The following is a 26,011-nucleotide window of genomic DNA, read 5'->3' on the forward strand; positions in this document are numbered from 1 at the left end:
TTAATTTTTCAGATTCTGTGTTTTATTACTTTTAGTAGTTGTTGTTACTGTTTTAATATTTACAATACAGTTTACTAACAACAAATATATTATAATATTTCTGTAGATGATAATAAATAAATAAAATTAAAAATTATTTATTCAAAATATTTTCAGAGTACGTTCTTGGTTACCCATGTGACCAAATACAAGGGGTATGGTGTCAACTAAAATACCTACCGTCCAGTTTGTGTCCCACGTGTAAGGAACTTGATGTCTCCACTTACTAATACGGCATTCAAAAGCTCAAACCTGGGATCGCCACTCCCCTCTATTTCTACATGTTAATTAATTAACTAACTAACTTCCTTAATTTTTCCTACTTCTACTACTACACATTCCTAATTATCCTCTTATTGTTGTAATCATTCTCTGCAGCTTTTCTTGTTTATGCTCTTATTCTTAATTAATCAAGATCTCATCTTTCTCTGAATTTTGTTATAAAGTTGGAATCTTGGTCCTGTTTGTGACATTGGTTATTTGTAAAATTTGATTAAATGTCAGTTCTTGGAACAGTTTTACAGCCGTCGTCCATGTGTTTGTAGTAATGCCTCAAAGACCAAGAAATAATAAATGCCGGCCATTTATTGTATTTTCCATGGAGTGAATTGGTGGGTGGTAGAAAAAAATGATGGTACCAGGGACAAATATGTTACCCTGTAATGGGGAAATGGAAAATGGATTCTGTAAGGAAAATTTATCAGACAGAGAAAAAAATCAAGAGGAGTCGGATCAGTCGAGCCAGTCAAATATAGGGAAGCCACCAAGAAACACTACAGGGATGCGACATTGTATCAGCCAAGCAACGTTGGCAGGTACTTCGGCATTGGTGAGTGAACCCCATTTTGCCAAATCCGGAAGAGAATGAGTGCTGCCATCTGATTGTTTTTATAAATATTTTTTCGCATATATCTAAAAGCATGAGTTTAGTTGAGTCCACAAAACCCATCCTAGATTCACCGCTAAATTCACTGAGTTTTTGCTTGCTTAAATAAAGTGTGAATCATATGCATGTAGGTGTTTGCTAATCCAAGTGTCTATTGGAAAAAATTCCTTGCTTGACATAATTTGTTTTATACATCTTATGTCCTAAATTTGAAGCTAGAGCAAGATAACAGGATTGTGTATTGAAAAAAAACTAGTACCAACTACCAACTACTCCACAGTTAGAGAATTAGGTTCCTTAAGAATGACTGAAACAGTAAAATAGATATTTACCGTGAAAAACCTTCTTGCTCAAGGGAGTAAAAACCACAACCTGCAATGTGTAGGATTTCCAGAAATCTTCACTAGCTTCAAAGAGCGGTTTCAAATTACAACTCTAAATCTAAGGGGCTAATTTTAGTACCTTGCTCAATAGTTAACTCTAATTGTTCTAACAACTCTCCAAGAAGATAAATGCTCTTCTTATTACAAACTCACCAAGAATACACCTATAACATAACTAGGAATTATTACAACTGTATAATAATCCTTTTACTTGCTCAATAACAACAATCCTAAACACTATTTCTAGTACTTGTTGTTGCCTTATTCTTCACCTTCAACCTTGTCGTCTATTGCCTTTTGAGAAAGCTTCAGTTCTAGCGTGCAATAATTGCCTCTCTTTTTCTTCATTGTTTACCTTATATAGGATAATAATCAGGGTTGTTGTTATGCAACCTAGAATTATTTCTATAAAGTCTTTACAATCCTTTTTCAATACTACTTCCTTAATTGGAGCCCTCATATGATTCTTTCCTTCTTTGAGATATTCTGCCTCTTACGTGTAGGACTCTTTCCTTAGCTGCACCTGGTACTATAACCTACCATGTGAGTTAGTTTCACTTGCATTGCTCTAGCTGTATAGGTGAACCTGGTTTCCCTATATCTTCGTCTATCATCAAAACAAGTATAGTGAAAATGTACACTCATATATGCAGACACAGTCAGTTTATCATATATCTTTGTCTTTGGTGAATCCTAGGAATAATGTAGGACATAAAAGGGGCTACTTGAAATTAAAAATTAAAAAAGCAAAATACATATTATATAGTCCTTGGTTTCTCTATCATTAGTAGTTCACCTAATTATTTGGTGTTACAGAATCACTACTTCTGTGTAATATTGTATACATGGTAGTCTAGCTGATTTGTAGGAAATTGATTATCTAGCTGATTTGTAGGGATTTGATTATCTAATTACCATAGTTAGCTGATACTCTTCATGTATTTATATCAGTGTGAGCTTTTAGTAATAAGCAAGTTATTTCTCTCTAAACCTTATCGACAACATAGTATTAGAGCCAGGGTGGTGTTAGAGTGGGTTACAATTTCACATTGGTTGGGGAATGGACGAATAATCTGCTTATATGGACTTGGGAAATCCCCTTCACGAGTTAGCTTTTGAGGTTGAGTTAGGACCAGGTATCATATCTTTACATGGTATCAGAGCTTTTTCGGGATTGAAGTGGCGGTATGGGGAACTTCTCTATGGGTCGTTATGGAATCATCCACTGCCTCATTTCTGGTTCTTTTGGCTTGGAATATAATTGTTACCACCTGCCTAGGGAGAAGCATCTTTCTTTGATTCGTCATTACCCATAATAGGTGGCTAGAGGAGACACGCACGGGTCTCTCGTGCCGGCGAAGCCACCAAAAACTGTCCAATTTGAGCTATGTGTACGTGGGTCAATCCTAGTCTTGATTACTGATTTGATGCCACCTTGAAATTTTCGGCCGACTTATGGTGGTCTTCGGATTATTGGATCATATTTTGAAGAATAAGCATCAAGAACTAGGTTTTGCAATTTCTTTTAGTCATATTTGAGTTCAAATTTCCTTGTCTGCTGCTTTAATCTGTTTTGAGCCGCAACACTATTTGAGCTTTGTTGCTGTTGTTCAAAATTTAGTCGTTCAATTGGTTTCTCATCTAGAGCATTTGGGTGTTTCATTTTTTAGTTTCTTGACCATGTCTCTGAACAACCGGGTCTGTTTGTATCTTGAGAATTTTGCTGAATGGTTTATGTCTATTAGAGTTGAACCCTTTAGCTTGGAGTTGGTTCCTTCTCTTGAGGACCTTTATATGTGGGTGGAGTTATTTTTGAGTTGAGTCAAACAATCTGACTTAGTTTCTTGACCATGTCTCTGAACAACTGGGTCTGTTTGTATCTTGAGAATTTTGTTGAATGGTTTATGTCTATTAGAGTTGAACCCTTTTGCTGGGAGTTGGTTCTTTCTCTTTAGGACCTTTATATGTGGGTGGAGTTGTTTTTGAGTTGAGTCAAACAATCTGACTTGTTGGTGTGGACAGAACTGTTGGGATAACATTTTGGTGCAAAGCTTTGGCAATTTCTCTATTAAGTTGCTATGATATAGCGAGTTTGGGAAATGACTGTTTCTGGTCCACTATCTAATAAAATGGCTTTGGTTTCGACAGAGGACTTTGCCAAATTCTCTCGATATGAGAAATCGTTGAAGGAATCTACTCCAGTTAATGCATTTATGGAATCATATAAAACATGTCTTATCCGGTTAATATAGCTGATGGGTGATTGATGCAAGTGCCACAGATCACATGACAAGCAATCCTAATATTTTCTCTAGCTTTTGATCACACAAAGCATCCTCTCTGGTTACTGTAGCTGATGGATCAACTTGTAATAGTGTTGGATATGGGATTGTTAAACCAACTACCACTATTAACCTGTCATTTGTATTAAGTCTACCCAAGTTGGCCTTTAATTTGTTTTTTGTTAGTAAAGTTATCAGAGACCTTAATTATTATATCTCTTTCTTTCTCGATCATTGTCTATTTCATGATCTTACGACAAATCAGGTTATTGGTAAGGACATGTATTTGATGATCTGTACATCCTTAATGAATGGGAGTTTAAGTCTATTGCCTGCTCTAGTTTTGTATCTCCCATTGAAACACATTGTCGATTGGGACAATCTTCTCTACCTCTGTTGAAGAAGTTGTGTCATCAGTTCCAGAATATTTCTTCATTGGAGTGTGAGTCATATTGATTTGCAAAACATCATCTTAGCTCATTAGGTCCAATGGTTAATAAGCGGGTTGAGTTGGCTGTTGAGTTAGTTCATTCTGATGTTTGGGGACCCTATCCTGTCACTTCCGAAACTTCCAAAACTGGGTACAAGTATTTTGTCACTTTTGTGGATGATTTCTATCGGATGACTTGGCTTTATTTATGAAAAGTTGCTCGGAAGTGTTTAGTCACTTTTCTGCCCTTCTCTACTGAATTTAAAACTCAATTCAATGCTTGGTACATACTCTAAAAAGTGACAGTGCTAAAGAATATATGTCGGAGTTGTTTTGGTCATATATGAGACAACATTGGTATTCTCCATCAGTCTCCATGTGTTGATACACCCTCTCAAAATGGAGTTGCTGAGAGAAAGAATAAGCATCTACTTGAGACTTCTCGAACACTTTTGTTCCAAATAAAGGTTCCTAAATAGTTTTGGGCAAATGCAGTTTCTACTACTTGTTTTATGATTAATCGCATGCCATCTACAGTGCTTGCTTGTAATGTGCCTTACAATGTTATTTTTCCAAATAAGTCACTATTTTCGATGGAACCTAAGGTGTTTGGAAGCACATGTTATGTTCGATATATCCGACCTTTTGTTACCAAGTTGGATCCCAAGTCATTGAAGAACCTTTTTTTGGGTTATTCTCGTCTTCAGAAGGGGTTCGATGTTATTCTACTTAACTTGGCAAATATGTGGTGTCAACGAATGTGGTATTTTTAGAGATTACACCGTTCTTCTATGCACCTCTTGTTTTTACAAATCAGGGGGAAGAAGATGAGTGGTTAGTGTATCAAGTCACCCATGTTCTTCTGTCGATCACTACCCTACTATTGTACCTTCAGTACCTGCTCCATCTGTTATAGCAATACCTCCAATTGTTCAAGTCTACTCAAGGAAGCGAGAGACTGATTATACTTGTCCTGCACCTGTTTTGTGGCATGATCCTTCAAAAAAACTTGACCTCCCTATTGCTCTTTGCAAAGGTGCGTGCACTTGCAAATCCACATATTCCATTGCTAATATTATTTCCTATGACCTCTTATCCTCTATGTATAGAACTTTGATTGATTCTCTAGACTCCATCTCTATAGCCAAAACAGTGAAGGAGGCGTTGAATCATCTTGGATGGTCTGATGCAATGCTTGATGAAATACACGCGTTAGAGGAAAATCACACATGGAATTTAGTGGATTTACCGAATGGAAAGAAACCAATGGGATGCAAGTGGGTCTTCATGGATAAAGTTGATTCGGATGGTTTTGTAGTAAGACTTGAGGCCATTCTTGTGGCTAAAGGGTATGCTCAAACATATGGGGTAGATTATTGGATGCCTTCTCCCCAATTCGTTTGTTCATTTCTCTAGCTACTTCCGAGAATTGGCCTTTGCATAAGTTGGATATCAAGAATTCATTCCTTCATGGTGATCTACAAGAGGAAGTTTATATGAAGTAACCACATGGTTTTGTTGCTTGGAACGAGGGGGTGTATGGAAAAGTCTATTATTTGAAGAAATCTTGTATGACTTGAAACAAACTGCTCGGGCTTGGTTTGGCAAGTTTAGTGAGGTGATTCAGGATTTTGGGTTAAAAATGAGCAATGTGATCACTCAGTCTTCAACCAACGATCATCAGCTGACAGTATCATCCTTGTTGTATATGTCGATGACATTGTTATCACATGAAGTGATTATGCGGGGATCTATTCTCTTAAGTCATTCCCGCATACTAGTTTTCATACGAAGGACCTGGGCTAGTTAAAATATTTTTTGGGAGTAGAAGTAAATAGAAGCAAGAAGGAAATTTTTCTGTCTCGGAGAAAGTATATTCTTGATTGCTTGCAAAGAAAGTTGGCAACCAAACCTTGCAATACTCCGATGATTCCCAATGTGCATCTTATGAAAGATGATGACGATCCTTTTGATGATCCAAGGAGATACAGAATATTAGTTGGGAAGTTAAATTACCTGGATATTACTTTTGTGGTTAGTGTTGTTAGTCGGTTCATTTCCACACCTACGATCAAACACTGGGAAGCTTTGGAACAAATTTTGTGTTACTTGAAAGGTGTTCCTAGACTTTGCATATTGTATAGCAATCACGGTCATACTCGTGTAGAGTGTTTTGCAGATTTTGATTGGGCTGGATCCAAAATTGATAAAAGATCTTGTTATCTCCTGTATTAAAGTTAGCAAACCAAAAACAATAAAGATGAAAATAAAAAACAGTATCCTAGTTCACAGAATTCACTGCGTGTCCTTAAGAAATTTAATTTCCTTATTATACTCGAGGTTTTAGATTATTTCCTCCCAAGATAAAACAGATAAACTATTAAAGAAGTAGCGGTACCTCAAACTTCAATAATTTTAGCGAACTCAAAAGCCAGCAACAAATTCACACAAAGGCTCAACTTTGTATGTAAGAAAACATATATGCAGAAGAGAGAGAAATTCGATATTCAAACTTGAGAGAAAAATCGTCTATTTATAGACAGCAAAGGGCAGTGTGAACATATGCTTATTGTGGCTTATCAAAAAAGTCACAACCCTTCGCAAAAGTCATAAACTTTCAGAAAAGTCACAACTCTTCAAAAATATCACAATATTTTTGAAAAAGTCACAACTTTTCAAAACGGTCACAACCCTTTGGAAAAGTCACAACCTTTCGAAACGGTCACAATCCTTTGGAAAAGTCACAACCTTTCAAAACGGTCACAACCCTTTGAAAAAAGCACAACCTTTCGTAAAGGTCACTACCTTTCATTTTCCATTCACAGTTTTAAAACCCAACAATCCCCCACATGAATGGAAATGACTATTGTTAAAATATATGCATGAAAAATTGTGTGATTTGTAAGTAAGGATTAATTGCATTTGGATAAGTAGGTTTCCCTTTGAATTTTCCGTAGTGAATATATATTGGATATACTCGATCAATCGGTATATTTGATATCTTTGAACCATCGAGCTTTGGTGTATACCTAGACAACAAAGTCACGCAATCAACCCTTTAATTGTTTTTGATTCTCATTATTTTGTTCGTTTCATCGATGAACACTTCTTGGTTCATAAGTGCGTAGATAATTGGCCTTACCGAATTCTCCTTGACGCGGCTTAAACTTCACACTTACATATGTGATTTCTAAATGTGTTATCTCGTAGATACACCATTTGATATACCCCATATCAAACTTAGAAATCATTAAAAAGTCTTAATACCTTTATCCTTGTTACTGAACTTTGTCTCATCATGAGAATGGACCATTAGAAATTATTTTGAATTGAACCATCATCAATGACTTTGTTTGATCTCCTTGAACCTAGATCTTGGGATCTCCAGTCTTCTAGGTAGAGTTACCGCCACGATGATTTGTTCTCGGCCATAGTCCTATTTCCCTTGATGATCTCTCAACTCCCTCTCTAGTTAGGCCTTTTGTAAGTGGATCCGACACATTATCCTTTGACTTTACATAGTCCATTGTGATAATTCCACTAGAGAGTAGTTGTCTAAAGATATTGTGTCTTCGTCGTATATGACGAGACTTTCCGTTATATATCATGCTCCTTGCCCTACATATTGCAATTTGACTATCACAGTGCATGCATACTGGTGCCAAAGACTTGGGCCAAAAAAGAATAGCTTTCAAGAAATTTCGGAGCCATTGAGATTCTTCACCGACCTTATTTAGAGAGAAGCTCAGATTTCATTGTAGAGCGAGCAATACATGTTTGTTTGGAAGATTTCCAAGAGACTGCTCCTCCACCAAGAGTAAATACATATCCACTCATGGATTTTACTTCATTTGACTCGGTGATCCAATTTGTATCACTATATCCTTTTAGTACTACTGAATATTTGTTATAATGCAAAATATAGTTTTGAGTATGTTTTAACTACACCAAAACTCTTTTCATTGTCATCCAATGAGTTTATTGGAATTACTCGTGAACCGACTCAGTTAACTAATAACACATGCTATATCTAATCGCGTACAATTCATGATATACATCATACTTCTAAATATTATTGCATAATCCAATTGTGAAACACTTTCACCTTCATTCTTTTGAAGTGCAAAACTCACGTCAATTGGAGTCTTAGAATTACTAAAATTCAAATTCTTGTACTTGTGTAAGTACCTTTTCAGTAGAATGAGACTATAACAATTCTAGACCTTGTGGAGTTCTAAGAATTCTTATACCTAAGATCACATCAGCAACTCCAAGATTTTTCATATCAAAGTTGCTTTCTTTCTAGCACATATGTCATAAGTGTCTCTATGATGATCAACATGTCATCAACATACAAACAAACAATGATCTTCTGATTTGGAGTGTCTCTAATGTGAACACATTTATCACATTTATCATTCTTGAATCCATTTGCCAACATGGTTTGGTCAAACTTTATATGTCATTGTTTGGGTGCTTGTTTTAGTCCATAAAGTGACTTAATAAATTTACACACTTTCTTTCATTTACCAGGAACCAAAAAGGCATTGGGCTATTCCGTGTAAATTTCTTCCTCCAAATTTTTATTTAAGAAAGTCGTTTTCACATTCATTTGATGAATTTAAAGGCGTATACCGCAACTAATGCAATTAACATTCGAATGGATGTAATCCTAATTACTGTCGGGTATGTGTTGGAAAAATTAAGACCTTTTTTTCTAAAGCTTTTGACAACAAGTCTTGCTTTGTAATTGTCAATAGTTCCATCAACTTTCATTTTCCTTTAGAAGATCCATTTTGAACATAAAGTTTTATTTTCTGAAGGAAGATCAACTAACTCCCTAGTATGACTGCTCAATATTAAACAAATCTCACTATTGACAACCTCTTTCCAAAAGGATGAGTCCGTAGAGGACATAGCTTCTTTGAATGTTTAAGGCACATGTTCAAGAAGAAATGTTACGAAATCAGATCCAAAGAAAGTATATGTCCTTTGACGTTTACCATGCCTTGGAATCTCTTTATTATGTAAATTCTCCTTTGGTTCTTCTCGAGGTCATTTAGACCCTTCACTAGACAATTCAAGTCTAGTTTTATACGGATAGATATGTTCAAAGAATTCAGCGTTATCTGATTCAATTACCGTATTGCCATGAATTTTCGGATGTTTAGACTTATGAGCGAAAAATCAACATGCTTTACTGTTTGTAGCATATCCAATGAAAACACAATCCACAGTCTTAGGTACTATTGTGACCCTTTTATGCTTAGGAACTTGGACTTTGGCTAGACACCCCTACACTTTAAAATATTTAAAGTTGAGCTTTCTTTCTTTTCATTTCTCATATGGAATAGACTGTGTTTTGTTTTGAGGATGCCTCTCCCCCTCAAGTTTTGTGGTAAACCTAAACTAATAAGTAAGACATTTATCATTTCCTTTAAAGTTCGATTTTTCCTTTTTGTAATTCCATTAGATTGAGGTGAGTAAGGAGCAGTAGTTTGATGGGTGATTCCATTTTCCAAACATATTTCTACAAAATGAGATTCATACTCTCTACCTCTATCACTTCTTATCAATTTTATCTTTTTACCCAACTGATTTTCAACTTCAGTTTTGTATTGCCTAAATATTTCTATTGCTTCATCATTACCATTCAGCAAATAGACATAATAATAGTGCAATCGTCAATAAAAGTTATGAAATACTTTTTTCCACCACGAGATGGTGTTGACTTCATATCACAAATGTCAGTGTGAATCAACTCTAAGAGATCATTCCGTTCAATAGATTTTATAAGGATGCTTAGCATACTTAGATTCAACACAAACTTGACATTTTAATTTATTGCGCTCAAAATTAGGTAAAACTTTTAAGTTGATCAGTTCTCATAAGGTTTTGTAATTGACATGTCCCAAACGTTCATGCCATAAACAATTTGACTCAATCAAGTAAGAAGGACCAGAAATATTGAGTTTGAAAAGACCCTCCATGAGGTTAATCTTTTCCAACAAATATTTTGTTCTTACTTATTACAACTTTGTCAAATACAAACATTGTTTAAAGTCAACACATTGTTAGATGTCCTTTTCAAGAGGACTTTTCCATAACCTTCAATTTTGGTTGTTGCAGAATTACCCATGAATGTAGTCTCATTGGGTCTAATAAGAGCATATAAACCAAATGCTTCTTTATAATAGAAAACATGACATATGATTTTTTTAACCAATATTTATGGCTATACAAATAATTGTATTTTAATAGACATGTATTTTCATAAAAGATCACAACATTTTAAGTGACACTTTTTCATAAGAGAACACAACTCTTTCGTACAAGTATATATATTTAATTTGGTAGTTTCATACTAGTCATATCATATTATATACTAGTAAAAGAGAAACTCTACGATCAAAATATACTCCAAGAATTTTGTGGGTCTAACATAATACAAGAATGTCATTCAATTTCATATTCTGTGCTTCCATATTTAAATTAGACACCAAGTCTAATTTTATGTTTATTACAAGCAAAGAACCCCCATATTTTAAATATGATCTCAAAAATATTTTTCAAGTATTTGAAAATAATTTTTCACATATTTGTTTTCTCATGCTTTCAAATGTATACTATCAAAATACATATTGGCAGCATAAACCTCTTTTATAGATAATATTCTACAAAAAAATTGTAGTGCTTCCATTTCCTCTGACAATCTTTACATATTGTCGAAGTTAATTCATAGAGACATCCATTGCAGACACAAAATCATTAATTTTATGTCAATAATATGTTTTTTTCTGTCACAATTAGACAGACCACTTAGTATTGAAAATACTAATACTAAAGACTGCATCTTTGTGTGACTTGTTTCTACTTAATAATGAAGTTGTTATATTCTTCAAATCGTCAACTAAATGAACTTTGAGTGCTAATGAAGTTTTTATGATTTCAAATCAATTTCAAATTCAGATAGAGCAGAAAACCAAGAGGTTTTAATCTCCAGAAATCAAAAATACAACACTGTTTCTAGTTAACGATGAAGTTTTTATATTCTTCAAATCGTTTGCCTTTTATATTCTTGACGAAGTTTTTATACTCTTCAAGTCGGAATATTCATTCAAACACAGTGTTTAATAAATTGGTGAAATTTTTATATTCTTCAAACCAAAGGAGTAGAAAATCAAAAGATTTAGTCTCCAAACATCAGACACAATCGAATTCTACACAGATTAGAAAACTATACAAGTTTTAATCTCCAAAACAGAATTAGAAAATCATAAGGATATGATTTTCTTTTCAAAAAACTTTTCCTCATTACCAAGTTTGTTGGACTGACTTCAAATCTATGAATGATAAATTCTATAGCGCTTCCACATAGTCAGACCAAATAATGTTTTCTTTTTTGGAACAAATTTAATATTCGATGAAGTTTTTATATTCTTCAAATAGAATATTAAACTTTTCTTTTCTTCTTCTTTTCTGAGGAAAAAAATGTCTTGCCATCTACACTCTTGGATTAAGATCCTTGAAAGATGCCTCCAATATTGAATGTAATACACACAAAAATATTTCTCTACCCAATTTCATAACAACAGATAATAAACCTTTGAAAATAGTTTGTGAAAACTATTAAGACCATAACACATTATTTAACCTAATCATCTTTAATTTGACCAAGGTTATGGTAAGGAAAAAAATACTACTTTGTAGTAGCAAGTCTAAGATTCTTTCATAATGTACTTACTTAGACATAGCAGAATCATATAAATACCATGGCAATGGCTTCTAAGATCTGTCGTGCCCCAATCCAAAAATCTCAGATATAGAAAAAAAATATTAAATTTCGTAAATTTGTTATCTCCTATATTAAAGTTAGCAAATCAGAAACAATAAAGATGAAAATAAAAAAAACAGTATCCGAGTCCACATAATTCACTGTGTGTCCTTAAGGAATTTGATCCCCTCGCTGTACCCGAGGTTATGGATTATTTCCTCCCAAGATAAAACGGATAAACTATTGAAGAAGTAGCGGTACCTCAAACTTCAATAATTTCAGCGAACTCAAAAGCCAGCAACAAATTCACACAAAGACTCAACTTTGTATGTAAGAAAACATATATGCAGAAGAGAGAGAAATTCGATATTCAAACTTGAGAGAAAAATCGTCTATTTATAGACAGCAAAGGGCAGTGTGAACATATGCTTATTGTGGCTTATCAAAAAAGTCACAACCCTTCGCAAAAGTCATAAACTTTCAGAAAAGTCACAACTCTTCAAAAATATCACAATATTTTTGAAAAAGTCACAACCTTTCGAAACGGTCACAACCCTTTGGAAAAGTCACAACCTTTCGAAACGGTCACAACCCTTTGGAAAAGTCACAACCTTTCGAAAAGTCACAATCTTTCGAAAAGTTACAATCTTTCGAAACGGTCACAACCCTTTGGAAAAGGCACAATCTTTTGTAAAGGTCACAACCTTTCAATTCTCATTCACACTTTTAAAACCCAACAGATCTACTACATGCTATTGTGCATTTTGGAAGGAACATAGTATCACAGAGAAGTAAGAACCAAAGTGTTGAATCTTGATCCAGTACAAAATCCGAATACAGAGCTATGTCACAGTCTACGTGTGAGATTATGTGGATACATCATTGTTTAACTCAAATTGGGTTAAAGCATCATACACTAGCAAAACTTTGGTGTGGTAATCAAGCTACTGTTCATATTGCACGAAATCCGGTGTATCAGGAAAGAACTAAACATATTGAGGTTGACTGTCATTTTATTTGTGAGAAGATTGAGGAAAACATGATTTCCACAGGCTACATGAAGACAGGAGAGCTGCTAACTGATTTGTTAACAAAAGTATTGAATGGGTGACTCGAGTTGATTACCTTTGTAACAAGCTGGGCATGATCAATATCTATGCTCCAGCTTGAGGGGAGTGTTACAGAATCACTACAGTTGTGTAATATTGTATATATGGTAGACTAGTTGGGTTGTGGGGATTTGATTATCTAGCTGATTTGTAGAGATTTGATTATTTAGTTACCATAGTTAGCTGATACTCTTCATATATTTATATCAGTGTAAGCTTTTAGTAATAAACTAGTTATTTATCTTTAAACCTTATCGACAACAGAAGTGCAAGGTCTAGGGTACAAATCCAACTCCTCCAAAAAAGTAATATTCTAGTTTCTTAATTGAATGAAGTAGGTAAAAACATGATCTGAAACAAAACAACAACAAAGCTTCAATGCCAAGCAAGTTGGGGTCGGATATATGTATTCTTGATGCCCATGTTGCTCCATTTAAGTCTGTTTTATACCAAGCTAGCACTAGAAGTTCTCTACACCTTTTACTAGTATATAAGTCTCTAGTCTCTGGCAAGACTAAAGCTGTCAATTATATAAAATTTTCTTTGTCTTGAGATTGAATAGCTTGATTGCTACAGTAAGCTAATAAAAAATGTCTGTAACTTCTCGCAACGGTCCACCTTCAGTATTTGTATGCCATGTTAAGGCAAATGATGTCATTGTACGTCGTATGATGAATTATAAGTTGTTGCTAAATTGTGATTTGTTTGCATTAAACATATTCCATCCTTTTCTTCAGCTGTCAATTTATGCATACCGCAAGTTCTGCAAGCTTGTAGTCTTGTAGATTGTTTAGCTGGAGAAGCTTCTTATATGTGTTTATGCAGTTTCCTAATTGTAATTTTACTTTGCTTTATGAAATATCTAGGAATCAACTACACAAATTATTCCTCTTAAATCATCATCAAGTGACGATTCTGGATATGTTCCCATCTTTCGCTCAGGAAGCTATTCTGAGATTGGACCAAAACCAAACATGGAAGATGAGCATATCTGTATCAATGATCTTTGCGAACACATTGGCGCATCCAAGGGGCTTCTTTCTCCAGGGGCATTTTATGGGGTTAGTAACTTTCAGTTTATTCCAAACTGTACTTCCTGAGAAATGACTAAAGTGGCACCTATATATTTTTGGAAATTCTTCATACAAAATGTGAAAACACCCTTTTTGATTAATATGGCCCCTAGCACCTGATACTAGTAAAATGCAATATCACTTTGTAACAAAGTAAAAAGTGATTTCACTTGAATGTTTCTGCATCTTGTGCAAGATCCAAGCATAAATAATTTTGAAATTTAATATAGCGAGCATGATATCATGAGTAGCATTCTTGTTTTTGATGTGATATGCAACTGCTATCGAGGTTTCACTAGTTGTGTTATAAGCTAGAAATATGCCCACTTGAAGAATTTTAAGTTCCAGGTACTTGTTAACCCTTTTGGTTTATTTAAGGTGCTTGATAAATTTTTATTTGTGTACTTTCAGGTGTTTGATGGTCATGGTGGTGTTGATGCAGCATCATTTACTCAAAAAAATCTCCTCAGCTTTATTGTAGAGGATACACATTTTCCATCGATGGTCAAAAGAGCTATCAGGAATGCTTTTGTTAAAGCTGATAATGCACTGGCTGATACCAAATCACTTGATAGTACCTCTGGGACAACTGCTCTGACTGCGCTTATTTTAGGACGGTAAGTGATTGACCTTCTTTTGTGAGGCACTGTCATGCATTTCTATAATTTTCATCTCTGGTAGGAGCCAGCCGTGTCTGTCGTAGGATACATTGTTAATACAAATTTTGAATCTGCTAAAATATGTCAATGTTACGGTCACAGGATTTTCATCTAGTGATGAGAGCATAACACGTGATGTGTGGACTAGTCACATGTCACGGGTTCAAACCTTGTGGTTGAAAAAAGCCTGGTATTTAAGTGGAGAAGGTTCTAGGGGTGGGTTCATGATCCATCGAGTTTTGAACTGTGTGCTGTTGGCTATCGGGGATTTCTCGGTTGTCATAAAAAAACATATATGTGATGTTTAGGTCAGATACCAGAGTGCTTTAATACAAAAGGGATAAACATCATTGGAAACTTAAAACACAAAGCTCATCAAATTGAAGAGTATTGACAATTAAATAAAGCAAATTTGGGGGGAAAATGGAAGAGCCGATGATGATAAAGTCGTTTCTACTGCTTGTTTGAAGAATTTGCTATTCATATTTTGTAGCTATGCAAAGTCATAGACATCTTCAAAATATATGGGTACATCTTAATCCACTTTCCAATGGATAGCCTAGTTCTAAAAGTTTCAAGTATCTATTCTTCCTGGCTTCTTTATTCTGATTTTGGATGAATATATTGTCCTGTGTGAATAGGACAACAAAAACGTTGCTAAATCTAACCAATTGGATTTCATTACTGCCTAAATGCCTTTGGTCCTTTGTGGTAGGAGAGGTGTTCATACTGGCTTTAGCCTTGAGATTATATCGATATAGTAAAGATAACTTTCATGCCTGAAATCTGGCATTTAGTTCTAATATCTATTTACAAAGCCAGATAGGAACTTACATAACTCAGTTATGCGTCGATGAATTGTTTATCTATTCCCCTTATCCTTTTGCATTTGTCACAGTAGGTAACTTGTTGTGGCGATTCACAGGACCATGCTTATTGCTAATGCTGGGGACTCTCGAGCTGTACTAGGAAAACGAGGAAGAGCGATTGAATTATCAAAAGACCACAAACCAAACACTACTTCTGAAAAATTAAGAATTGAGAAACTAGGGGGAGTCATTTATGATGGTTACCTCAATGGCCAACTCTCGGTTGCACGCGCTCTTGGTGACTGGCACATAAAGGGTCCCAAAGGTTCGAAGGGCCCCTTAAGCTCGGAACCAGAGTTGGAAGAGTTGGTCCTGTCCGAGGAAGATGAGTTCTTGATAATGGGGTGTGATGGCTTATGGGATGTCATGAGTAGCCAGTATGCAGTAACTATCGTAAGGAAGGAGCTCATGCTTCATAATGATCCAGAGAGATGCTCAAAGGAGCTTGTCAGGGAGGCGCTAAAGCGTAACACTTGTGATAATCTAACGGTTCTTGTAATCTGCTTCTCTCATGATCCACCCCCGCGAATTGAAATACCAAGAACACAGAGGAAGAGAAGCATATCAGCTGAAGGATTGGATCTTCTAAAAGGTGTCTTGAGTGACATATAAAGCAGACGATGTACAGATGAATTAACCTCCTACATACCATTGTCAGGGATTTTTCTGAGTTTTCTGCTGTCCATGGCAATGGTGGATTGTTGCTGATAAAAACAAAATGCTTCTGTAAGGATCCTCCAACAACTTAAATTTGATTTATTCAGGTGTCACTGTAACTAGCATCAATTGAATGTGGCTGCTCTTCATAATAAGATTCATATGCACACCAAACAGTTCCCTCTCACTAATCCAGTGCCCGACCATATTAAGTTGTGGAGTTTAAGTTCTGTGCACTAACAATGTATAGATTTTCCATGCCATCACGCTAATAAGTTTATATGCAACAATCTGTAATTCTTCGTAGCAAACTTGCTATCTCGTAATCTGAAAATTGAGGTATGTTTTGAACTTGGATCACTTGATAATATTAATTGCAAATAAAGCTGGAAAATAGCAATGAAACAATGAACATTTTGGGGACAATTTTCTGATTTATATAAACTGGAAATTGCAAATTACAACTATAATAAATGAAAATAGATAACTGGAACAAGATCTCCATTGATAGCGTGAATCTGCAGAAGAAAGGAAGAAGAAGAGAAGAGAGAATTAGAGAAGAATTGGGGAAGAAGAGAGAGTAGGAGAGTATGAGAATTGAGAAGGGAGTGGTTAGTACCGGAATTTTAGACAAAGCCAATTCTGTTACTTATAACCTCTCATCTTAGCTTGGCCATTGAGCTTCATTAATCAGGAATAAATCATGGCCCTTCATTCTACTTTTGTTTATTTACATTTAACTACCACTACTTTCTTTTATTTATTACTTCACATTTCATTCATGACAAACTCCTGGCCTTGAAAACGTCCTTACCCTCAAGGATTAAAAGTAGGAAACTTTTCTTTGATGAAGTCATAATCTCCTAAGGTTGCATCTTCTAAGGGAAGATTGGACTACTAAACAAGGACCTTGACAACATCCACATTACCCTTTCTCACCATTTGCCTTTGTAGGATACTCATAAGAGTAACTAAGAACTGGCCATCTTCACTTGTGGAAGACAAGTTAGTCTGCACCATGACTCTAGTTCCCACTTTTTTCTTTAACAAGGACATACGAAACACTGAATGCACCTTAGCTGTAGAGGATAATTCAAGCTTGTAAGCAACTTGGCCAATCTTCTCCAACACTTTATATGGCCCATAGTACTTGAAACTGAGTTTCAAGTTCCTTTTAAGAGCAATGGAAGTCTGTCTATAGGCTTGTAACTTTACAAACATCATGTCACCAACTTGAAACATTCTTTTAGACCTATTTGAATCAGCATAAAGTTTCATCCTTTCTTAAGCTTTGAGAAGATTATCTTAGAGCAGCTGTTGCTTTTGTTTTCTCCTTATGTTGACATCTTCAGCAGTTGGAACTGGTACCTCAATGTTAGGCTCCAAGGACAAGTGAGGGGAAGGGGGGGGGGGGTATAACCAAAGAGAGCCTCAAAAGAGTGCACTGTAACCCATTGTGGAAATTGGTTGCTTCCATCGCGTTTGTCTATGTGAAGTCATACATCTGAGATAGTTCTCAATGCATTTATTTACCCTCTCTGTCTGACCATCAATCTGTGGATGCTATGTAGTTCTATAGTGCAATTGGGTGCCTAACACTCTGAATTGAGTCTGCTAAAAGTTTCTAAGAAACAATCTATCTCTGTCAGTCATAATTGATTCAAGTACATCATGGAAAACATGTACATGCTTAAAGAACTTGTGGGGCACTGTTACTGCAGTAAATAGATGAATCAATGCCAAGAAATGAGCAAATTTAGTTCTCCTGTCTACAACCACCAAAATTGTATCCTTTCCTTGAGACTTGGACAAGCCTCCAATAAAGTCCATGCTTATGTGTCTCCATGCCTGATTAGGGATAGGCAAGGGTTGCAAGAGTCCAGGGTAGTGCATGTTCTCCTTTATGACAAACTTCAAATTCAGCTACATAAGATTTGACCATTTATCTCATATTAAGCCAGTAGAAAACATGAGATAACTTCCTAAAGGTGCCTAATTGCCCTGAGTGCCCTCCCACTGGTGAATCCTGAAATGTGGAGATTAGCTGATGTCTCAAGTTCCCAGTGCACCCAATATAAAACTTACCCTCTACCCTCAATACTCCAGAGGAATAATGATATAGGTTTGGTTCCTGTATATCAGTAGTTACTTTAGCTAGTAGAGCTTCAGCCTAAGTGTCCCCTTCGTAGTTAGCACTGATGTCAATCATCCATTTAGACTCCACACAATTGATAACTAGGAAATGAGCTTCAGTAGGTTGAGTGGACTCCTGAATCACAATCCCTTCAAAATGTCTTAATAATACGTCGTCCACCCTATTTCATATGCCCTTTTTGTACTGCACAATATAGTCTAATTCTAATATCTTTGTAAGCCCTTTTATGCTAAATAGTTGTGGTCACCTTTTTCTCCAACAAGTATTTTAAATTGTGGTGGTCAGTTCTTACCGTAAAATGTCTAAATTGTAAGTAATGCCTATATTTTTCAATGACAATTAGAAGAGCCGTATATTCCTTTTCATAGATAGATCTAACCCTATTCTTATGTGCTAGTACTTTGCTTAAAAAACAATTGATTTGCCGCCGTGCATCAAAACTTTACCAATTCCATATTCACTAGCATCTGTCTCCTCAATGAATTCCTGAGAATAGTCTGGTAATGCTAATATAGGAGTGTTAGTCATAGCTATCACGACCCTGACTCGCCGTGACTGGGACCCACACTAATTCTCCGGTGGGAGAGTCATTTTTACTACCCAAGCTAGCAACACTTGTGAGAGATAAACAATTTAAAGATGCGGAAGCAGGTTTAATCAACAATTAATACTGAGTTCCCATAAACTTTGAAACAATCTAGTCAACAAACTTAAACATGCGGAAAACATCCTAGGAATTGAAAGTCATTCATACCAAAACTCTAAAACCAACAAGTCTAGAAAGGAAGAACAATTCCCACAAGAAAGTCATTAAAGAATTAATCAGTGATAAGTCCCGAAAGAAGGACTAGAAATAATATAGAGAGTTCACGACAGCCTGAAAGATTTAGCTCACCCTTGAACTCAAACCACTTCTCACTCTTTTAAGCGAGGTCTCTCCGCAGCCGGCTGAATATGCCCTGTACTCAATAAAGACAGATCAAGTATAGTATCAGTACACAAAATCAATAGTGTACTGGTGGAATAATGCGGCTAACCAGTAAGCGAGTCATTGACAAGTAAACCCAATATAATAAGCACATATTTACAGAATAACGTAACCATTTTCATCTCAACAATACTCAACAAGATCACAGTTCAACAAGCTCAATATCATACAACTTCACATAAGGGTCCTTTCATGGGACCTGCAAACACTTAACTTGTGTCAAAACGTGACACCCAGTCCAAGGTTTGTGTTGGAACATAAAATCTGATCCAAATGTGTGTCAAAATGTGATACCCAATCCAATTATGTGTCGGAACGTAACCTCCGATCCAAACATACAAAACAGTCACAATTACATTCATTAGTCAACTTTATGTCACCAAGAACAGGTTCGTCAACCAGTAAGTGATCATTTCACATAAATTCTAGCATGCTTCACTATTCATATACACCTATGCATACCATGAAGTAATTTAGCAAGTACATGAAATCCATACAGGAACAAAACCACCACCTACCTCGAATTCAAGCTTCAACAACTCTAAGATGCAAGAGCTTTCCCCTTCCGAGTTCGTTCTTCTTGTTCTTGGTCTAAATCAAGTGACATATACACAAATGATCAATACAATGTCCTAATTTCACATGAATTATAACATAATTCCCCTTTTAGGCCAAAACCCGTGATCCTAACTCCACCCTAGGGCTATTTTCCACCATTAGTTTCAGTCCAAAACTCTCTCTTAATGATTACCAACCATAGTTTCTAGGTTCGAGGAATCAATTTACGAAGTAAGGGAGTGATTTCCCTACCTTAGACGCAAATATGGTGGAAGTCAGCCTAGGTTGCTTCTGGTCTCTTAAGAACAAAGTGAGAGTCAAAATAACCGTTCTAGAGTTTTTCTCCATCTTTAAATCGCGACTGTCCCGCTCTGGCAGGACTATCCCACTCTGGCGGGTTGCACGGAAATAGAGAGTTCGAAACTTGAGTTCCAAATTCACATTTCACACACACCCCTCCCAAGACGTCTTAATTTATACCCTTCACGCCAAGTCCAATTTCGAGAGTTTTACTCGCTCGAATGCGATACCACGAAGCCATAACTTCTCCGTATCATCTTGGTTATCAGCTAACTATCTCATATTACTAATTTGATCCCCCCTTGTATCACAGTGTCACCCTAGACCTCCCCTGACTCAGAATTCTTCCTAGTTTGGTCTAGGCTCAATTTTTTCGAAGTTATTATCCAAAGTTTTCTAGCCAAATTCCTTCCCAATTGGCCTATTCCTAACGATGGGGACATGTCGTTACAATTGCCCTCATGTCGTTACAATTGCCCTCTTCTAGGTCTCAAAGGCCAACTCAACTTCTTTATTCCACTTGAAGGAGTCTTTCTTAAGCAACTCAATCAGAAGTGTGCAAATACTCTCATAATGTAACACATACTTCCTATAATATCTAGTAAGGCCTAAGAACCCTCTAAAAGCCTTAATAGTAATTGGTCTACGCCAATTAATCATAGCCCGAATCTTGGTTGGATTAGTTGTCACACCCTCAACAGTAATAACATATCCTAGATACTCAATCTTTGGTTGCCCAAATTGGCACTTAGACCTCTTAGCAAAAAGGGAATGTTCCTTCAGGATATAAAACACCTTCTTCAAATGAAATAGGTGCCCATCCAATGTCTTGCTATACACTAATATGTCATTAAATAAAATCAAAATAAACTTCGTGAGTAGGGGTTGAAATACTTGATTCATCAAGGTTTGGAAGGTGGCTGGGGCATTGGTTAAGCCAAATGGCATAACATTGAACTCATAATGGTCCATGTGAGTTCTGAATGCAGTTTTGTGGATGTTCTCAAGTCTGCGAAGATAATTGATCCTTGCTGTTGATATCTAATTTTGACCCTCCATAATGCAAATTAGCTATAGAGCTTTTTCAATTTTAAACGTTTTAAAATAATTAGCTTTCATAAAATACAAAATATTTTCAAATTAGTTTTAAGAATTTTTTTTGTCATTTGTGTAATTTTTAATGAAATATATAGTTTTATATAATTATGTATTAATTATTATCTTTTATAAATATTTGAAAAATGATCTCAAAAAGATTTTAATTTTATTAATCATTTCGTAAATTAGTAGCTTATATTTTCAAAGTAATTAATTTATAGTTAGGTTAATTAATTTATTTTTTTAGAATTAAGAAGTTTGTTAATTAATTAGTGTTAATTCATTTTATTTAAGTTTTAGCCGAATTTCCTAATTAAATTGAATTGTAGCTAATTTCTTAATTCTTATGGCTATAATTATAATCGAATGGCTATTTCCTTAATTGCAAATGTAACCAATCTTTTCCTCCAACCTTAAATTTTCTTTCAGCCATTATTGGCCCAAACTTTGAGCCCATTGTTTTCTCTTCCCAACCCAATAACAAACAACTCTAATGCAACAACCCACCACCCTTACTAATTTTCAGCTTTTTTTCAACACCTATACAACATATATACTACTATTTACATTACACACACCTAACTTACCCGTTTTCCAACACCTGTACATTATAACCTACAATTAAATAATTCTCCAATGTTGTCACCCCACCGACCCCACCTATAATTTCCAGCAACCCACTGCCCACATCACAATTCCAATACTCCAATTCTAAACTCAATTTCCAAATTTCCAGCCCACCAAGCATAACCCATAAAAATACAATAATATATCAACAACAAACTGTCATGATCTTATTTACACCTACTATAACCCACCAATAGGTAAGCCAATCCTAAACTCGGAACGACAAGTAATGAATTTGAGAGCAGAAACTAATCAAAAGTGGAAAATTCTAAGCTAAACAAATTAGATTAACGGAAGCAAAACAAAACATGATATATATAACTAAAAATTTCTCCCAAAACCTAGAGGTCACAAGTATAGAGCTACTACAAGACAAAATATGAGTACAAGTCTCAAAAGTGGACCGAAAATATATACAACAACTGACTAGTCTCAAAAAGGCAAAAGATGTGTCATCTGTACTGAAGGAGACAAAAATGATCCCAAAATGTCAAGTGCTCACCTTGGTCTCCGAAGTTGATTGCAACAGGCTCGATCTATCCACGACGGCAGTTGGTCTCGGGCCTACATCAAGAAAGTAGATGTAGAGTATAGTATGAGTACCAAGACAACAGAAACCTAGTAGGAATCATAGGTCGATTGAGCAGAAAAGGTAAAAAAAACAATATGAAAAAAAGGAATAAGCCTAAATAGGAACCATAATAAGCATCAGAGTCAAAAAAGGTACTATCTAAGAGAACTACAACTAACTACACCCAACTGGGCCCCTATAAGCCCAGCCGGGACACTTGTGCGCAAGTTAAATAAAAATTCAGATGAACCCCCATAAGCCTGCCGAGTACACATAATAGCTACATCTACCAAGGCTAGGAACTAAGAATCTGTGATGCCAAGAATCGAAGAACCGTGTCATTTCTGAACAAAGAATCTTTGAGAATCGATGAACTAGGAATGCTTTAGGGATCGAGGCCGGGACTGGGACCTAGATGCTCGCTCGAATATTCAATGTGTCCAAGGCCGGGATTGGGTACCCAAATGCTCGCCATAATACATTGGTACGGTCGAGGCCGAGGCTGGGTATCCAGATGCTTGTCGTAACACATCGATACGATTGAGGCAGGGGTTGGGTGCCCGGATACTTGTCATACTAGCAAGCAGGCAGAGGCCAGGGCTGGGTGCCCGGATGCTCCCAAATAGAATTTTAGAACCGAGGTCGGGACTGGATAGTCGAATGCTCACAAATAATTTATCCCATGGTGTCGAGTATTCTTCTTTTGAACTGGACGCTAATAGTCCCGAGAATCTCCTTCCCAATGAAATAACCGATATACCGCCAAGTCTTGAATTAGAGTCAAAACAGAACGATCACAAAGTCTAGTATCGTTGATGCATCCCGAAAGTCACAATCATGCTGAGGTATGGATAAGGGTATTCATGAAAGCAAGGGTACCTCTTAGCTAAGGTCAAGCTATCAGGCACTAGCCCGCTACATCGTTCTACAAGAATCTAAGCCTGCTGGAGAGACGCCGGGGCAACTAAAGCAAGTTTACAACCTGTACTAAGGCCAACATACTTCACAATATCAAAAACACAATCATTCAACTCCTCTTACAATACTAACAAATATCAGAAAGGGTCACATGCTTTCAATTACTCGAAAAACCCAGTAAACGCCTAAAACATGGTTTCTAACCCCTAAGATGTAAAAACAAGCTACCCAACCCAAATTCCAACAATCTCAACATGCTTTCACATATTTTAACTCAATCTAAAGAAAGGAAAGTCGTAGTCTTCCTGTAGGCTGAACACAATGCTTTAAATCACTCTGTCAGAGTTTTTCTCTTTCGAACGGCTTTGGAACACTGTTATACTGTCAAAAGCAGAATCAAAATATCGTTACAGTCGTTTAGACACTAATTTTATAATTTTTGAACATAGACCAATTTCGAGGTCTAAAATAGAAAATATGGGACCCGCATTTGAAATTCTGAAATTGACCCCAAATATAGGTTCTAAACAGCACTCCAAGCACAAGGATCAATTTACAATACAATGCAGGGTTGGAAAAATCATATGAGTCGATCATGCAACGAAAATCCTACAATTTGAGCTAAAAGAGTGAACATGACAGCATCTTAAATCAGTGATTTCTCAAAAATGAAACTCTTCTATCCAAAAAAGGTTATGCCATGACATTTCTTGCGAAAACTCCCATAACTTAGCCTCAAAAATCACTAAAAATGGAGCTCAACTGATCAAGATACAATCTTCCAAAATTCAACACAATTTCAGTTCGAAAATAACTATATGCAGCAGCTAAATTAATAATTTATCTCACATGAAACTTCCCCTTAATATTTTGAGCTTCCCAATAGATTCCCCACAAAATTCTCCTCAATTTAGACCTTTAAATTGCCAAATTTGAGCTTGTAACGAAGGAGAAATCGAGGCTTGAAGTTAGAATATGAAGTTGAGTTTGTCTTTGGTCTTTTATTAAAGGACCAAGGCCTTGGCCTTCGCGAATGCGGCCTAAGTGGCCTGCGAACGCGGAGGTTAGAGATACTGGCCTTCGCAAACACGGCCAGTGGCCTGTGAACATGGAGGTCAGAGAGCATGGCTTTCGCGAACGAGGCCAGACGCTCGTGAACGTGGAGGCAAAACACACACACCTCTGCTAACGGGGCCCAAGCCCCACAAATGTGGAGGTCAATTTCTTGGATCTCCACGAATATGGCCACAATCCTACGATCGCAGAGAACAATTTAAGTTGCACCAGATATAAGCTGAAAAGTTGATTTTTCTCAAGTTCAAATATTTCGACGCGATGCTCAAAATTCATTCGAAATCCCGTGTGTGTAAACGAGATATACTACCCCACCAAATTCAATGTTTTGAACTCAATGACACTGTTGAAATTTCCATATGAGGTCATTACGACTGAAAGTAGGTCACTACACCCAAGGGCTATTTTGAGCCAAATTCTACAATGGCCTTCGAAATTAGATCAGAAGCCTTGGGAAGCGAACGAAGGGTCATTCTAGACCAAAATTAACATTCCAGAGTTAACCACATTTTCAAAATTTTCATTTGAGCACATTTTCCTAGAATATTGATCAAAGTCAATCATGGGCCAAATTTCAAAGGCAAGAGCATCAAATGGCCCTAAACTCATACCAATTACCTCGGTACTCATTCCGAATATGCTGCTAGCCTAATTTGGTCATTTTAGAGTTGCTAGAACAATTAATATTCCATTCTGAGATCGTTTTCATGAAGTTATCACCGAAGTCAAACTTTCAAATTATATAAGCTCTAAAATAGAGAAACGGGTTTAAAACCCAAATGAATGGCTAGGCGACCGAGCTACCGGCGCCAGCAGGTCATAAATAACTCAGGGTCGCTATAAGAATGCTCTAAATAATGAAATAGAAGTAGTATTAGGAAAATGATCTGGAGGGTCATTACAACATCCACTACTAAAAGAACTTTCATTCGCAAAAGTAAAGACAAAGATATACTTAGAGGCTTAAATAAGGTGAGGAACTGCTCCCGCATCTCCCACTCGGTCTCTCACATAGACTCCTTAATCTTATGGTGGCGCCACTGGACCTTAACCATAGGGATGGACCTAGAACGAAGCTAGTGAACATCTCTAGCTAGAATAGCAACCGGCTTCTCAACATAAGTTAGGCGATCATCCAACTCAACTGACCCATACCGAAGTACGTGGGACTCATTTGGAATATACCGACGCAGCATGGAGACATGGAAAATAAGGTGTATAGTTGAAAATGTTGGAGGTAGAGCTAACTCATAAGTAACTTCTCCAACTCTCCTTATAATCTTAAAAGGCCCAATATACCTGGGTCTAAGCTTACCCCGCCTGCCGAACCTCATCACGCCCTTCAAGGGAGACACCCGTAAGAACACCCAATATCCAACCTCAAAGCACAACGCCTGCAATTAGCATAACTTTGGTGCCTACTCTGAGCTATTCTCAGCCTATCCTAAATAACCCAGACCCCGGCTATGACATGTTGAAGTAAATCAGTACTGTGCGGCCTAGGCTTTGAAGACTCAAACCAACCAAATGGAGTGCGACAACGTCTACCATATAAGGCCTT

The 26,011-nt window shown here is 36.4% G+C and overlaps 1 protein-coding gene across 1 annotated transcript; it reads left to right on the forward strand.

Annotated features, from left to right (window-relative positions):
- Positions 1-370: 370 nt before the first annotated feature.
- LOC129873981 (probable protein phosphatase 2C 47) lies at positions 371-16,485 on the forward strand. Its single transcript, XM_055949189.1, has 4 exons — positions 371-868; positions 13,770-13,971; positions 14,380-14,593; positions 15,561-16,485. Exons 1-4 carry the CDS (start codon positions 668-670, stop codon positions 16,114-16,116), a joined length of 1,173 nt encoding a protein of 390 aa, XP_055805164.1. The 5' UTR covers positions 371-667; the 3' UTR covers positions 16,117-16,485.
- The last annotated feature ends 9,526 nt before the right edge of the window (positions 16,486-26,011 follow it).

Source organism: Solanum dulcamara, chromosome 11 (genome assembly GCF_947179165.1).
Source record: "Solanum dulcamara chromosome 11, daSolDulc1.2, whole genome shotgun sequence".
NCBI lineage: Eukaryota > Viridiplantae > Streptophyta > Magnoliopsida > Solanales > Solanaceae > Solanum > Solanum dulcamara.